Source organism: Cajanus cajan, chromosome 10 (assembly GCF_000230855.2).
Source record: "Cajanus cajan strain Asha chromosome 10, NIPB_CcT2T_4, whole genome shotgun sequence".
Taxonomy (NCBI): Eukaryota; Viridiplantae; Streptophyta; class Magnoliopsida; order Fabales; family Fabaceae; genus Cajanus; species Cajanus cajan.
The window spans coordinates 48,859,287-48,876,926 of record NC_138526.1 but is presented as its reverse complement, the minus strand read 5'-3'; the positions used below and the strand labels follow the sequence as shown (position 1 = coordinate 48,876,926).

The 17,640-nt window shown below is 32.5% G+C and overlaps 2 protein-coding genes, 1 non-coding gene and 1 pseudogene across 7 annotated transcripts; 1 reads left to right on the top strand and 3 right to left on the bottom strand.

Moving 5' to 3' along the window:
* Nucleotides 1-94: 94 nt before the first annotated feature.
* LOC109805455 (1-acyl-sn-glycerol-3-phosphate acyltransferase PLS1) lies at nucleotides 95-5,722 on the bottom strand. 4 transcript variants are annotated; one of them, XM_020367532.3, is made up of 12 exons: nucleotides 5,583-5,722; nucleotides 5,078-5,170; nucleotides 4,694-4,816; nucleotides 4,231-4,270; nucleotides 3,999-4,072; nucleotides 3,296-3,355; nucleotides 2,133-2,210; nucleotides 1,886-2,044; nucleotides 1,569-1,694; nucleotides 1,010-1,102; nucleotides 771-857; nucleotides 95-609 (listed from the first exon to the last, which is right to left on the bottom strand). In XM_020367532.3, exons 2-12 carry the CDS (start codon nucleotides 5,156-5,158, stop codon nucleotides 388-390), a joined length of 1,143 nt encoding a protein of 380 aa, XP_020223121.2. In that variant the 5' UTR covers nucleotides 5,159-5,170; nucleotides 5,583-5,722; the 3' UTR covers nucleotides 95-387. The 4 variants fall into 4 exon arrangements, with proteins under 4 accessions (XP_020223121.2, XP_029128840.2, XP_020223122.2 ...); XM_029273007.2 differs by having other exon boundaries at nucleotides 5,078-5,191; nucleotides 5,583-5,720; XM_020367533.3 differs by lacking the exon at nucleotides 4,694-4,816.
* A 253-nt stretch (nucleotides 5,723-5,975) lies between these two features.
* LOC109805456 (polyadenylate-binding protein RBP47B'-like) lies at nucleotides 5,976-8,551 on the top strand (annotated as a pseudogene). The gene is made up of 5 exons (XR_014429993.1): nucleotides 5,976-6,114; nucleotides 6,407-6,503; nucleotides 7,665-7,823; nucleotides 7,913-8,007; nucleotides 8,111-8,551. The product of XR_014429993.1 is annotated as a polyadenylate-binding protein RBP47B'-like (transcript).
* A 1,290-nt stretch (nucleotides 8,552-9,841) lies between these two features.
* Nucleotides 9,842-16,610, bottom strand: LOC109805908 (origin of replication complex subunit 1B). Its single transcript, XM_020368194.3, has 16 exons — nucleotides 15,650-16,610; nucleotides 15,429-15,564; nucleotides 14,475-14,627; nucleotides 14,237-14,377; nucleotides 13,998-14,149; nucleotides 13,821-13,920; nucleotides 13,582-13,704; nucleotides 13,331-13,492; nucleotides 13,181-13,238; nucleotides 12,848-13,026; nucleotides 12,640-12,751; nucleotides 11,952-12,022; nucleotides 11,327-11,422; nucleotides 10,918-10,994; nucleotides 10,624-10,707; nucleotides 9,842-10,091 (listed from the first exon to the last, which is right to left on the bottom strand). The coding sequence occupies exons 1-16, from the start codon at nucleotides 16,477-16,479 to the stop codon at nucleotides 10,025-10,027; spliced, it is 2,541 nt and encodes an 846-aa protein (XP_020223783.1). The 5' UTR covers nucleotides 16,480-16,610; the 3' UTR covers nucleotides 9,842-10,024.
* Nucleotides 14,490-14,567, bottom strand: LOC114916416 (small nucleolar RNA snoR28). Its single transcript, XR_003804866.1, has one exon. It is a non-coding gene; the product is annotated as a small nucleolar RNA snoR28 (small nucleolar RNA).
* Nucleotides 16,611-17,640: the final 1,030 nt, after the last annotated feature.

Below are 17,640 nucleotides of genomic sequence, written 5' to 3'. Positions count from 1 at the left end.
AACGAACTCAGTCTTTTGATCATCACTACTGAGATGGTGAAAAAATAAATAAAAAATAAAAGTCAATACCATATTTTATTAAGAGAAAAACATATGAAAAAGCCCAAAAGAGAGATCTCGAATTTAGATATAAATTCAAAAGTTGATTATAGAGAAAATACTACCACTATAATGTCTTAATTACAACGGTTACCCATAACCTAATCTGTAAAATAAAATTCATTTTTCCCACTTAATTATTAAGTCATTCACTAAAGAATTGACTAGATACCAAGGAATAGATATGATATTATTTTACTTGACAGGGCAGGTTAAAAATAGTAATATACAAGTGTGAGAATGAAGTAGAGACATGTGATGAAGATTAACATGCATGCGCCGAATCATTCATGGCTGAAGAAGCCTCTGCTTGATGGGGTCTTGTGTAGGTAAAACCATGGGTTTAGAACGCTCTGCTTGAGATGAATGAATGAAAACTTCCATAATAATTGTTATGAGCAGCAGGAAAAGCATTGTAAATAAGATCCCTTCCCAGGAGGAGAGCAGTGCCGACCACCGGAAGAATTCAAAAATAAGCAATCCAAGAAGACAAGACCAACAAGACACAACCTGTGCAGACACAAAACAAACACATGACTCGAGAAATTATTTGATAGTACAGAACATTATGTTTATGATGTCGGCCAATCTCTAAGTGACACATTGAGTGATACTAGACCATGTAATCATTTCTTGCTCTATATATATACTCTTGTTTTGCAGAATCTTACCAAAGCAGATCTTTTAGGCCGACGGATTTGTTGAAGTTCTTGTTCACTGAATATTTCTGTAGTACTAAATTTCTCGAGCAAAGCATCCTTGTAGTTTAGAAAATACACATTGTTAATTGTTTGCACAATTATCGTAGTATAGAAATTTTTTAGCAATGTATGCATGCATGCATCTGATTATAAAAACAACTACGAGAACCACAGAAGAAAAGCTCAATTCTAGAAACTGGTTATAATACCTTGGCAACAAATGCGTCTTTGCACCATTGTGCTATGCCGTCGTCTGTTTCTGGAAGTTCGTCCATCTTGTGACGCTTAATTTGAACCTTCACCTGTATTTAACAGCAGGCACATTAATGAAGTTGTAGGAACAATAGTAGTTAACTATTTCTTCTGTTAGACCAAAAAACTCAAATTTATTGTTTCTGATAAAGTTGCGGTTCGCTATATCAACAATCTACACAATGCCACAAACTAATGAAATGATGAAACCAATAATGTGTGGTTTCAAATAAAAAAACTCAACTGAAAAAACAACGAAATAAGTCATTTTTCATCTTTTGGTACAAGGTGAGAGACATCTAATTTCTATCAGCAAAAAATTATTTTGACAAGCACAATAAATTCAAGAGTTTGAATGAATAAGAAAAATCATGAAATCGTGGTAGACAAATAGCAACATTTGTGTTTGTATCACATAAAGGAGGAGGGCCAATAAAAGAGTTGATTTTGGAGTACAGAAATGGCGTTTTGTGTTTTATCTAATTTAGCTTCTGTCAAGGTTTTCAATTGGCTTACCGAACTAGACATGCCTTTAAATATTCTCAACAAAGTAGGTGAAGCCTCACTCTTTGGAACTGCATATGTGCAATCATAAATGGCTGGAACGAATCCCCGAAGGTTTGCAACTGCTGTGACAAAACCCTGGAGAAAGATTATCAGCTAAAAGGTATCAAGCTATCTGCTAAAACACAATCAAAATGTGCAATTAGAAACTTATGGTGTCAATGTTGCCATCTTGGTGCAACTTAGAAAGAGGATATAGATTATAGTATATCAGTGAAAAATTATAATACTTTAACTCTCCTAATATACTAATCACCAACTTTGGTCACCTTAGTACGAGGAATCAAAACATTTCTAGGTATAGGTAGCCCTTTTGAAGCTGCAAACTCCTGAGCTTGTAGAAGCTTTGTCTGCGTGAAACGAGTTCCTTCAACAAAAAGAGCCAACCAAAAAGGCAATGGCATGTGCTCCAGATGCATAAAACCTGACTGCCACACAAAAGCCAAGACAAGTATAAATAAGTTGTTAATGAGGAAAATATGAATATGTGCATTAGGAGAATTTATTTAGATATACCTTCAGTGATGCTTCATCTTTAGTCCAGTTTCTTTCTAGAAATATATATTCAGCAAACCACATTGACCAACCTAGGACCTGCATAGATGCTCTGTAATTATTTATGGTTGTATTAGATAAGATTAATTTTCCTGAAGTAGCACCAATTTTTACAACAGGGTAAGCCCTTGGGAATTTGTAATGCAGTTTATGACTTCTGGTGCAAGGGTTCTGATGTATAAGTCAGTTCTGCTACGTGGCCATGATAAGTGCAAAATTGAAAAGTACTTTGAATTGGATTACTATATACAACTGTCAATCTTTCCTTTATGCAAGAACTAACAGGATTTTCTGCTTTATTAACAAACTACAGTGACTTTTTTTTTTTTTTTTAAAGTCGCATTTCATTATACTCTCTAACACACTCTACCGTTAGTTGAAACTAGATGTTGAAATGAGCATTGCACGTGTAAAAAAAATGTATGTATTATATTTTAAAGAGATTAAAATCATATTAAATTATTATATTTAATAAATATTAAAAAATTAAAATAGAAAATATATAATAATTATACATAAGATATGTACTTATGTTTGTGACAAATTAGAAGATAATTGACAAAACATTGGATTTTGTTGTAATTTTAGTTTTTTGAATCCACTGTGTCATTAAGGAAGAAATATGTTATATTTTTGTTTAAATATTTTACTACATTGATTTTGAAATTCAACTCAATTATAAAATGCATTGAAGGATAATTAAAATTAAAGATATTAAAAAAAATAAATGAAGCCACAAATATAAGAGAAAGCCTTGATATAATTTTTAATTTCTAAAGATCAATTTATAGATAATTTAGTTAAAAGGATAAAATTATATTTGTTAACATGACGTTTTAGTTAAATTTTAAATTGACATATTGAGGTAATATAGAATAGTTTGACTTTTATATTATAATAATAAATAGATAAATTGAAAATCATAAATTTTTGTAAATCTCACTTTTTATTTAAGTAATCTTTCTTTCTAAATTTTGTAATTTTCAATAAATTGTGACTAATGATAAAATATGTTTAAAGGAGTATTTAGGCTATGCAACAGAACAGTCAAATGTAAAAGAGAAAGCCTTGATATAATTTCTAATTTCTAAAGATCGAAGGAAGAGGGATATACAGAAACTCACAGGAAGAAATTTGACTTCTTTCTTCATAATGGCTACAGTACTGCCAAGACAACCCGAGCGCTGTCACAAATAAATCATGTGCGAGTTCAAATATATCAAAAAGAATACATGAGCCAAGAAATGAATCAAATGATATGTTGGTAAAAAATAGTGTATAGTCATAAGCTGTGCAATTGAGTGTGCACAAAATAGTTAGAAGAACAACTACACCCTAAATTTCAAAGAAAATTAAGAGGAAAATTAAATTCAGTATGGGGAATGACTAAAAAATTGTTGATTGCAAAATTAACCTCAAACTTCCCTTTCTTCCCTCAGATAAGGGCAAATGGGAAGGGGAGTGAAGGAATTTGGGTATACTTTTCAGTGCTTTTGAGAACTGGGGTCTTCTCAAAGTAAAACTAACATTTTAAATGACGATTATGGTAGACAATAAAATATTTAGACAAAACAAGCTAAATGATTCTGAAATTACTTTATTCATGCACTTTAAGGCAAAGTCCTTAGTTTTTTATTTATAAGAATTAAAAAATATATTAGAATTCGAACTTAAAGCCTATGTATACTACCTTAACTTTCCACCAGCATTAGGCTCATAGTGGTTTAGCAAAGTCTTTTAGTCTTCACACAAAAACAAAGATATAATTTATTGTCATAACATGACATACTTCTGCATTTTAATAATAAATTCACAGAAAATAGGCACCTGCGCTAAGACCCATCCAATAAGCCAATCAATGTCACTCCTGTGGTTGCAGATCACAAGTGCATTTTCTTTACCTAAAATTTTCTCAGATAAAAAAGAAAAATTGTGAGACCTGTACTATTTCGAGGAAGTACACTATGCTCAGCAACAGAATGTAAATAATGGTGATGACCAGGATGATAAAATAAATAAATAAAACAATGATTTATAAGAACTTAAGCTATCACCTTACCCATTAATTGAAAAGTTTCTGAATCTGTGTATAGTTCAATCTGCAATCCGAAGATTCAACTAGTTAGACTGTAGACTGTGGATAATGCAATACTTACTGCTTTACATAAATCCTTAGCATGTCAAAAGATAAAGACGCAAACAAAGTATTATGATGATAATTGAATTGCAAGAAAATAAAACTATCCGAAAGAACAGCATTTGCCCCCAGTTTGGTACACAAATCCTTTCGGGTGTATTTAATTTTATGCTCTATATATAATAAGTTTATACAGCAAACACGAAATAAAAAATAGTGCATGCTACAAGGCAAGCATATGAGAGTTAAATTAAATAAAAAAATATGGATGGAGTTAAGATAACCAAAACACGTGATTTCATATTAGTCTACATATTGTATCAATCTTATTATGATTAATGAAATGTCTTGCAATAAAAAAAATTAAAAAAAAAAACCAAAACACCTTGATGCCAGCCCACCAATCTATGAGCCATATGAGCTCCAACCATAGTGATTCTGTGAGCAATTTGTTTATTCTTCTATAACAATTCTTTGATATTGGACGAATAAGGACAAAGAAGATAGCCTGTAAATGCATATAGGTGAAACAATTAACTAATCAAAAGATAAAATAAAATGCGATTTTGTAAACTTGCATTGCATCCTATATCACAGTTTTATTTTGTTATATTTTCCTTTTAACGGATCGGAAGCAAGGCAATGTGCATGCAATAATGCAAATTACATTAGATACGAAGGAGAAAATTATCAATAATTAATTAATAAAGTGGCTATAAAACCAAAGAGGAAGAATATTTCAATGAATGTAGATTGAATCTTATCTTACCTGAATTATATTTACAATTAGGCCCGAGATGATGAAAAGAACGCCTAGAGGAAGAATAACAACGGTAGCTGGGAACGCCATGGTTTCTCTCTCCTGTTACGCCACATACAGAAACTAAGATGAGAGGAAAATAAAAGTGTGTAAGAGAAAGGAATTTGTGATAATATTTAGATTTTTGTTATGAGTGAATAGCTGTGTTAGGCTGGGATATGGGTTAAGGACCGATTAAGCAGCCATAAATACCGTTGCAAATGATAACCAAATAAGCAAACACCATCTGGAATTGCTAAGTAACGTTTCTTTAAACGAAGTAAAAGCACGTGGACGAATAAACTAGCATATCCTATGATTAAGAAAATAAGCAACAATATAAAAGATAACAACTATAGTGTAAAGATTAAAAATAAAGAAATTGATTATATAATATAATTGTAATTAAATTATAGTGTAAAGTTGTTAAGTTAGAGAGGGATGGAGGAAGTGCGAACGCTGTGGATTGGCGTACCTGAGCCACTGCTTCGGGCCGCTCCAAGGGCTATGGCTTCGTTAAATTCTCCGACGAGGATGAACGGAATCGGGCCATGACTGAAATGAATGGGCTTTATTGCTCCACTAGGCCCATGCGATACTGCTTACGCTGCACCCGCACAAGCTCAACCTCCCAAACGTAAACCTAAAACTAAAACCCTCCATTCCATTTTATTGCTTCATCTATCTTTCTCATTTGGTTGATCAAGTTTACGTTTTTGCCCTTGCCGTCCCTGCCTACACTGCGCCGGAGTACGATATAATATAAATAATACTACTGTAAGTTAGTTAGTAATGATTGTGAGGATGAAGAGAGTGGACCTGAGATCTTTGTGGTTTGTGTTTAGTGTGTGCTGCTCTTTCATGCTTTATGCTGCAGATTTTTGTTGGTAATTTGGATCTTAATGTGTCAGAGGAGGAGCTGAAGCAAAACTTTCTGCAATTTGGAGAGATTGTTTCTGCAAAAATCCAGGCTGGCAAGGGTCTGGTTTTGTTCAATTTGGGGCTAGGTCGTTTTTTTTATACCCCAAGTAACCCTTTTAAGTTTTAAGCATTTTATTTATTTATTTTGGCATGTTGCTTGTCAAGGGAAGTGAGTTTGATGTGGCCTACTTTTTTTATGTATCTTAAGAGCGTGTTTGGAGTTACATTAATTTTGGATGTGATTTTTGTCTAACATGGATCATGGAAGTAGAGCCAAACATGCGCTAATGCTTTGATTTGTTTTTTATTTATTTATTCATTCTATTATACTGTACACACTGGTTGTTTGTTTACCTTTCTCATATTTGGTGTGTGCAGAGCATCTGCGGAGGAAGCCATGCAGAAGATGCAGGGGAAGATGATAGGCCAACAAGTGGTTTGAATTTCATGGGGTAGGACGCTAACAGCTAGACAGGTGATTTTGCTATTTAGAAATGGCCTCTTTCGGTTTAGATGTTTTTCATCATGCATTTCAGTTTCGGGAACTTTACGGTATGTGTTATATTGTTAGTCTTCCAGAATTTTCAGGTTGGTAATGTAGCACACTGATGTGGTTTTAGATTCTCCTGAACAATTGTGAGATTGTGAAGATGATACGCTTGACATGAGGATGTTGAGAGACATTGAGAACTTTTAAAATGGACTAATAGAAGGAAAAAAAATGATATTGTACAAAACATGTGTAGAAATGGCTGTTAAGATGTTAAGACTTTAAACAGTAATGTAGATCTTACATGGGAGAGTATTAGTTGGAGGATGACAAAGAAGTGTTTCACCAAATTTGTAAGCGGAAAATTGATATATTTTTTGAACATTAGCAATTACCATTTAGAACCCCCCATATGACAAATATGAACTTCTATTATAGCTTTTACCTAAGCATCTACTGCTCCTATATTTATAAATCTAAATCCTTGTCCCTTTTATGGATACCTTTTTGGGAGCTATTGTTGAATACGTGAGGGGGTAAATGAGTTAAGCTATTCATGAGCTATTCATCTCGTGAATTACTCGTTCAAGCTTTAGTTTAATTAATTTTGTATATTTGTTAGTTTTATTTTTAATTTTTTATTCCTTTCAAATATATTCTTAATTTCAATATCAAATTTAATTTGATTTAACTATCAGCCTAAAAAATCATTTCTTGTCCATTTCAAACCACTTCCCTTTTATCTTTGTCCATATTATTAATATTTTTTTAACTACTTATCTCTTTCAATCTATCCTTTTTTATCTTTATATCTAAATTGAAATTCAATATTTTTTTAAACAATGACCTCATGTTACAATATAAGTTATTTATCATAAATCAAAAATGTAATTAATAGGTTCATTCATTATGAATTTTAATTGTAATATACAATATAATTTATATATTCCGTAGTATTTGTTCATTTTAAATTTTAGTTATATAAAATTAAATATTTATCTTGTGTATTACAACTGCTAAAATATTAGTTACTGATATTCATGGTTATACGTGAACAAGTTTAATATCTCTGATTAGCTCAACAAATAACTCATGTATGGAGTATTGTATTTGCGCTAACACAACTTTGGCCCAAAATTGTTCTAGGACTTACCTCGTGGCTGGGGACCGCAGATGGATCCAAGTCAATGGAATTCTTACTATGGGCATGGACAGGGTTATGAAGCCTATGCTTATGGGGCTGCTCAAGATCCTTCATTGTATGCATATGGTGCATATGCTGGCTATGCACTGTACCCCCAACAGGTAAACTATTTAATGTTAACTCCAGTTTACATATTATGCAGAGAATACTTTTTTTGGGCTGCTCATGCACACGGATTGTTTATTTTTAGGTTGAAGGTGCTCAAGACCTTTCGGGTATGTCTGTGCCTACATTGGAACAAAGGGAGGAATTGTATGATCCCGTGACAATGCCTGATGTTGATAAGTAATTTTCCCCTTTCTTGTAAAAGTTGGGACAGACCCTGCTTTACATGAGCTTATTGGCTTCTCTTCATGTGTTTCTGACCGATCCATGATTGCCTTTCTAGGTTAAATGTTGCATACCTCTCAGTGCATGGAAGTGCCATTTTGGGGCGGTCACTCTGGCAAAAAACCTGTACAGCATCCTTACAGCAAGCCTAAGATCTATTTGTACTGCCTGATCAATTATGTGCATTATATTCAAAATACTCTGCAACTGCAGCCATAAATTTAGCCGCCATAGGTTTAAATTTAAATACTTGTTAATACTTGACTTGATCCCAATACATTTTTTCTTGAACACAACTCTGCTGGTGTAAAGAATGAAAGCTAGAATATAGATAGGTCGATAAGTACTATTCGATCAAATCGATCCCATTATCTGTTTATTTTAACCATTGACAAGTATTAATAATGTTTATAAAGCATAGAAACTTGAACCTTTTTTTCTCTTTCTTTTTTGGGTCTCCATGATCAGTTGAATTTAAAATGAGTAAAATTTATAGTTACTTTATATAAATTTGTTAACTTGATTACTATTATTTTGGTCCAAGTATATACGTTAATATTATTATTTCATTGTTTAAATATTTATTTAAACTATGGTTGGTGGATTCTACTTTCATCCTTTCTTTGGTGAAGAAAAAGGAATAGAGTGAAAAAGAGAAAAATAAGTGAAAAAATTAATTAAAAAAAATTATGTTTGGTAGATAAATAAAAGAAATGTGAAATCCTTATCCACTAGTTATTTCAATATTTCTATACATCTTAACTATTTTCATCACCTGATTTCTTACTAATAACTTAACTATTTTCACAGCTTCAAGAATTAATGTGACTTGTGGATAAAAATATAATTAAATAATGTGAAAGCACTATATTTATATATAATAAAATGGTAATTTACTCATTTAGAATTGTGAACCAAACTCGACCAGAATTGACTTTCTGGAATCGCCATACGTATTACGTGATACTACTGTACATCGAATATTACGGGTGTCAATGGTGCAATACTATTCGACTTTTAGCATAAAAGTGATTTGAATAAACGAAAAATTAAGTGTTATTCAATGTAATTTGGTTTGAATGTATTATATGTGAATCAAACCAAATTAAACAACTCTTTCACGATTTGGTTTACTTCGATTTTAGAGATTTTAAAAATATATTATTTAAAAATTAATTAAAATATATAATATTATATTATTAATTTAAAATTGATATTAAAATTAAAAGTATACAAATCTTTAAATTAAATATTGAAAACATCGTCACTCAATAATCTTAGTACCAACTTTTATATTACTATTTTGGTGAAGTACTAAAATACAATTTAGTAGTTTATAGTTTTGTAAAAAATACCTTTTTAAATTGAATATATTACAATGTACATTTAAACAACTTAGTAGTTTATAACTTCATAAAATACCTTTTATGAGTCATACATTATAATGTACATTTTATGTTATGTTTCAATTTATATACTATGCATTTTAAAAAATTATATATAAGTACAATTTAATTTAGTTTGAATCAGTCTCACACTCTCATTGCAAACCAAATAATACAGTTAAGAAAATTAAAAATCAAACCACTAATATTTTATTTTTTATCATTTTTTTGTTTTCTTCGATTTTCCATTTGAGTTAGGTCGATTTTGAACATTTGAGTTGGATATCACGCGTGTTGGATATAAACGCTCATCCCTTGTTCATGTCTAGTTTTCGGCTTAACTTTTTCAGAATAATTTTACAAGGAAAAGTTTAAAGAGAATTATCTTTTCATTGAACAAAAAATGCAACACCAAATGATATATTATTTTAAAGTGTTAAAGACGATGAAAATCATGCAAGTCATAAAGAATATAAAAAAGAAAAGTTATGGGCAAAATTGTTCTTTCATTAGCTCTTACTGGGGCTTAGTTTTTGTTCCTTCTCGCCAGGTATCTCGGTGTGTTTGACATAATGTAATTCTGATTCCTAATTCAGATACTTTGACAACCAAGTTACATCTTTGCAGTCTCTCAGCGCAAATGCCACGTCATCACTGCCAAAAAGGTAAAATGAAACCAGTCAAATCCATGGTGGAATCAGCTTATACATAGGTCGTAAATAAAGTAAATAGATAAGATATTTAGGTCTCAGTGCAATGGCAACATCATCGCTGTGCTTGTGGTTTGGTTCAGTTTATTTTGAAGAAACAATTGCATAATTTTGTCAATTATTTTAGAGAACTTATCAAAAATAAATTATTGTCGCAAATGTAAGCTGAACTAAAAATATTAAATAATTTTGAAAAAAAAAATTAATAGGGAAAGTTAGTAACTTGAAATTTTGACCTGGTTGTCTTAAAACATATCAACCAAACTTGAAATAACTGACTACCAGATTGAATCTAAACATACAACTGTGGCTCACATGCAGAAGACAGCAAAATCGTGTTCAGATAAAAACGGCAGGATAATGATTCTTAGAATGATTCACTAGTTTGGGTATTGAACTTGAAGGCACTATTCATAATCCCATCATTTGTTTCTGTGGAATCAGCCGAAGAGCTAATAAGGGCTTTGAGAACTAACCTCGGGAAATTAAGCTGCAATTTCTGCAACCTGTGCTTGGCACCTGCTTCACATAAAATAATCCTGCATTCACCCAGCTTACAGCTGCAAATAAAAAAGTAATAAAAACATCAGATCAAATAGCATGTTATTAGCACGGATCACAAACACTTCCTTAGCCATGCCTGCAGTTCAATATTCTCTTCCCATATCAATGCTATTTCGAGTAGAAACACAACATCCCCCACATTTTTTCTACAGTCACATCATCTCAGACCGTGAAGAAAAGAAAACATTAGAAATTAGAAGTCTTACCCAACTCGCAGGAGAGTATCATATCCAGAAAACACTTCTCCGTTGCTGGTACAGAGACGTGAAACCGTCATAGCCAACTGCATTTAAAGTAAAACCGTACGTCAGGCCGGCAATACAAATCAACCTTTTACCTTCAATATTCATGATATACGTTTTGGGGAGGAGATAGCATGGCAGAGCATAGCCTCCCTTAAAGGTTTACCGGTAAACCAATACTGAGTTCAAATTAGCTTCCAACGAATTCTATTCGTGTAAAAGGCAAATATTAGTCAAATATGCATGACATGCATAAATAAAACTTCCTGTAATGCTGGTCAGGTGAAGGGCTCAGGACTGGGGTTTAAAGGTGAACAAACACTACTGAATGCAACTCGAGAACAAAATAACAGAAGAAACTTCAGAAGCTGACCTTTTCAAAAGTGGTTTCCCCCATTCCGGTTTTATAAAGCTCGTGCACCATGGCTGTCAGGAAAATTTTGCTGAGCCTGGAACAGCTTTTCATCATCTTCAAAAAGAAATAACGGGATAAGTCTAAGACTGGGATAAAATGTTAGCATCGTTCTGCCAGATCAACGAATGTATAAGAGGTGCTTGCGATTGTATCAAATACTTAAATTTCATGGATTTTGCGAGGAAAATATGGCCTATGTATAGGGCAGTGATAACATTGATTTCCTATTTTATTATTACTTACTGCGCCCTACGACTACTGGTCCCAAAAATTATCAGTCAAGTATCACGAAGACACGAACTAAAACAGCATTTGTATTGTTTCTAGATAACTCTGAGCCACGATCATATAAAACAGAAAAAGGTTTTCGTTCATGCTATAGTCCTCAATTTAAGACATAGATCACGTTTGCAATTTATTAAGTGCATATCAAAGTTACATCATTCAGCAACATCATCACTATTAGCTTATTCTCAAGATTTCATTCACTGTCTAAGCCATATGGGAACATCTACCATTCAGTAAAAAAGGTGTTACTTCAAGCATTCAAAAATAAACCAGCACATCGCAACTTTCAACTCACTTGAATATGAGGTGCTTGAAACATTTCTTGAATGGCTGCTTCAACGTCTACCATACCAACAAGTCCTTTTCCTATAGAGCATAGCAAATGAATTAGTGACCAGAAGCACCACCTCAGAAGTCAGAAGGAATTCATCCACACAGTTCATGGTAATATCAAGCACCAGTATACATGCAATTTCGGAGCAGAATCCAAACAAACGAAACTTTTTATTTTGTTATCCCTATAATATATGAGACGGAGTGAATGTTATATAAAGCTTAGCTTGTACAAGAAGATAGAACAGCAATCATCAAGCAATGCATTAGAAAGTCATATGCTATTTCTCTCGTATATGATCAATGATCAATGTGATTAAAAAATTAAGATGCAAAGTATATGCCTGTGACAAACCGAAATCAAGCATTCAAGTATATCTTGAACTGTTAATTTCCATCTGCAGTTGCAAATACAATTAAAAGACATTTGACATTAAAAAGAGATATTCCTTGACGTCATAAACAATGGTAAGAAATATTGAAATAATATCCTAAAGTAGGAAACATACCAATGATACCATTTCACACACAACAAATTTTAATTATGAAAAGGTCAAAAGGCAGGAAACATTTCTTGATTCCATCCCCCTCCCCCCTCCACCCAACCCTTCTACTGAGATGACATGTAAAATTTGTAGGCATTCACATACCCGAAGTAGAAAAATCAGGATTTGAAATTAGCTTCATACGATAATCTGCTATTTCAGCTGCACGTCTGCATATCTCCAAAGCACGACGTGCATCTCCTGAGATTGCCGCAACCTGAATAATCAAACACAATTTTGAACGTATATGAATGAACTATTACACCAAAAAATTGTCAGGGAAATCAATCTTCATAATGGCATAGAGACTAACCTTTCTTGAAGCAAATTCTATAGCTTGCTTTTCAAATACATCAAGCCCCTTGAGGCGACTTGAAATGATTTCTTGAAGCTGTTGATAATTATATGGGCCAAAGCAAAGCCTGTGTATGCCCATTCGGCTTGATATACGAGGGAGTAACTTCTCTGGAAGATCCATAGTATTTGCTATCCCTGAATTGATTACATTATAACTGAAGAATAAGTTTTAGCAGTCCACAGGTTTCAAGTTGTTATAATCATATGGAGTCTTCAAGATTTTATATTACTTCTGCACACTGGAAGAATATAATACTGAAAAACATAATTTAAAAGAGAATTATCTTACCTATGACAATTAGCTTGGAATGTGGCTTAGTAGGCCAGTCAAGAATATTGTACAGAACCTATGAAAAAAAGGAAAAGTTCATCACAAAATGAATATTTTAAAGAGTATGGACCTAATGACAAGATTCCAGTTGAAGGATTTGTAGATTACCGACTGGTTTCTGGTTACTAGAAGATCAAGTTCATCAATAAGTAAAATACATGGCCGGTCAGCCTCTTCTCTGGTTTTCTTTCCTTCTACAAATCTCTCATTTAGCAAGTGGAGAGCCTTTTTCCAGCTGACCCTATGTCCATTTAATGCCTCATATATGACCTGAAAGAACATCAGAACCATAAGAAAGTAACAAAGGAATATGGTTAAACTAACTCAGGAAAAAATACTAAATACTTCATTAACTTTACCCTATAAATATTTTCTGGTGTTGCCAATTTCAGACCATTAATCTCCACAAAAGTGTATGGTTGGATGTTCCCTGCATCAACTTCTGACTTCAAACTCCTCATTACTGATAGTACACTCATTGTCTGCAGTTACACATGGATAAAAGCACTAAGACGCAAGACTTGCTCCATAATAGCTAAGTTAAAGCCTTATTGGATAGTAGACTAAAGAAACAATATAGAAGGTCAACTGACAATACCTTGCCAGTTCCCGGAACACCATGAATGTAGAGGCAACGCCCCAGACATTGATCGTCAGAAATAGCACCTTTAATGAATGCAGTTATCTCCTCCATTTCTCTAAATAAAAGCACGTTTTGATTATTAACTTCAGAGATATGTGAAATAATTAAAATCATGTTCAAAGTTCAACATACTTATTTCTACAAGGTAAAGATTTTGGCAGCGATGCTAACAGCAGTGTAGCCTTTGCTCTTTCAAGATCAGTCTGTTTGTGACACCTTACATGCTGTGGAATTCTTTTTGCACCTATCTTCTGAAGCCCAAAGAACCGTCCCTTGTGCAGATTCTGCATCAATTACATATTTATTTTCTGTCAAAAATCATTAATACCAAAAACAGAAAATGAATGACAAATGAACAATAATATCCATACAGCAGCTAACTGATGGCTTGTTAATGGCTGAGATTGTGCACTTTTAATATTTTCCTCTTCATATTCAACATCTTCATCTGTATCAGAGTCTGGTTCCTTGTCAAGATTCCAGTCTTCGTCACTGTCAGTCCCTTCGTCATTCTACCATGTAAGAATAACCTCATCAATACTGCCACTGTTCAATGGTTAACTTACTTCTATAATAAGAAGGATCTTACAGATATTGTGACACAATTACCTCTCTTTCATTGTCAATATCAGCGAGCCGTTTGAAACTGTGCCACTGGATGTCATATTCATATTCACATAAAAAAACATCATCTCCCTCATTGCTAGCTTTAGCATATTCTTTTGGGGTCATGACATAGCAATGTCTAAGAACAGATTCCATCTGCAGTAAATGTGGGAGCACTATGATGAAGTAAAGGAGGATAAATTCCTAGTACATAAAACAGTATGCCTGAGGCTATAGAAATATTAAAAATAGCCATGAAAGCACCCATACTTATCATCCTATAACATAAGCATTGGCTGCACAAACTGTTTCATTATTATAACTTTGTATTCCCAATTTTCCTTTGTTTGGTCTCTAATATGATATAATTGAACACAAATAATGAACAAATTTCCAGGAGCAAGATGATGAAATTTATTAGTTCAATTTATTTTCTGACTACTTAAGTAAACATGGGTGTGGAATTGCACATTATATTCTAACTTACCAGGTTAGCATGAAAATAGAACTTCCATTTCTTATTATTGAAAACAATTCAAACAACCCTATGATGTAAAGGTTTGATAAGATTCATAAAGGCAAATGAAATTGGGCCAATTTGTAAATACATGATTAAAGAAAAAGCTAAATTAATTAATAGTGGAATCATCTATCAAAATATGCAATCAGTCTTTATTATCAATGGATACTATCTATTAAATTCAAGAATAGTTCTATTGTCTTCCAGTACATCTAGATGGCTTTAGTTTTCTTTTCCTAACTAGACTTGAATATAGAAAAGGGGATTCAAGCCAGATAGATGTAGCAAAAGATTTCAATGATTACCACAAAAAAACAGTAGAATCAATTTATTAAAAATCAAGCTTGATAAATAGGAAGTTCAACTATAAAACCTTTACACACGTTAACATTTTACTATGTACGTAAGCAACAACCAAAACAATTAACACCCAGTACCTCAATGTCCGCAAAATCATTAGTTCGATATAACTCCCTTTTAAGAGTATGTGGTTGCCTCCCAACAGAAGTCTCTTCTGGAATTGTATACCACCGCACCCGACACCAGTAGTTGCCATCCACTTCTTTCCATATGCTACTCGCGTGCCCAATTGACACCAACACAGTTAGTATTCAACAAAAGAAAGAGTGTGTCATTCTACAACAAAAGACATGCATACCTTTCAATATGCGCAGCCCACAAATCACTGGAAAGAAGCTTCTCCCTCATAGTTCTAACCAATTTTTTACCCTTGGGAGGCTTTGGAAACTGAACTTCCTTACCCATCTTAAGAGCCTCACAAAACCCACATATCCAATCCCCTTCAGGAACATCCTTCAACGGTGGCTTCAAGCATTTCAAATGAAACCCACCCAAACAATCGTCACACTCAATCATCACCTCATCATTTGAGAAAAAACACATCCTGCACTCTTCCATTTCCGGATCTTCAGCATCTGAGGTAGCATCTTCTCTCCTTTTCACATACACATCATCACCCAATTCAAATTCGCCTCCATCGTAAACCACTTTTTTATAATGCACACGCCTCCCAGGCAATTTCGCACTCCCTTTCCGATTCTCTGGTTTTCCCCTTTTAGCTCTGGTGACAACACTCTCCTCACCCTCCCTCTTCCTCTTCCCCTTCGCCGATGAAACCGGCGTTACCGGAGCCAAGGAAGTTTCAATTGAACGCTTCCCACTCTTCTTCTTCGCTGCATTAACGGATGGAACTGTGCGGGTTGTGGCTTTGTTTTTGCTGCAATCCTCTTCGACATAATCAATCGATCGTCGAGTCTTCCGCTTAGGGGTTGTGAGTGAGACTTCACAAGGTGCATGCGGAGGTTTAGGGGAATCGAAGAGGAGGGACTTGGCGCGCACGGATCTGCGGAGATGTAGGGTTTGTGGTGTGAGGGGGGTTAGAACAGGCGAAGATTTGAGATTGGATTGGGATCGTAGATTGGGTTTGGAGGGAGTTTGAAAAGACTTGGAAGGAGTTGCTGCAGCCATTGATGGAAGAAGAATTGAAGGAGAGTGGAACTATTTAGGGTTTGGTGAAAGAAGAAGTGAGTGCAAGAACGGTGCTTAGAATAGAACGATGAGAAATTGGCGCCAAATGTTCCCTCTCCTTTTCTCACCTTTGAACTATTTTTATGTAGTTTTTTTGTTCAATGATTATTAGGCACATGTGGGCTTCTATAATAACAGGCCCAATGCACGGTTCTTATTTGTAATTTTTCTTTTTTTAATATATTTTAAAAATTAAATATTTTAGTTTTTTTTTGTAAAGGAATATTTTTTGGTAAAGAAAAGATTTTAGTTCACGTTAATGAATATGATAAATATTTTTTTATAATTAAAATTTAAAATAAATATTTATTTTAAACATATAAATTAATTTTATTAAAAAATCATAATCAATAAACATTTTTAACATATAAATTATGTTTTAAATTCATGTTAAATTAATTTATTATGAAATATAATTTTATTTTTAACTACTAACAAATAAATATTATTCATAAAAAAATTAAACTTATAACATTTTACATATTATATCAAATCCCGTTAATAATATTGACCTTAATTAGTTTCATGTTAAAATAATTAATAAAATATATAATATTAATTAAGATAGAAAAAATATATTTTAAATTGAGATAATTAATTTTTATAGGCATATAATTTAGTAATTTTATATAAGATAATTTAAATTTTATATAATTAAGATATTTATATGTAATTTTTTAAAATTTAATTCTAATTTTAATATATTATGAATGATAAATTTTATTATTATAATATTATCCTTACTTTTTAATCTACTGATTTATTTTTTAATAAATAAATGTTAGCAATTGATATGCTATTTAACATTATATTTTTTCACATTATATTACTTATAAAAATATAATTTACTTAATCACTGATAATTTATTTCAATATATTACTTTTATCTTTGGAGATAAAATTACTACCTGAAATATAAATTAAAAAAAATTCATATTAAAACCAATCAAAATTAATAAATTTAAATTTAAAAATAATATTAGTATTATAAAAAAAAATAAGTCATATTACAATCAATCAAAATTAACAAATTTAAATTTAGAAATAGTATTAGTATTTTATCTTGTGCAATGCACAACTTTATTATATATAATATAATAA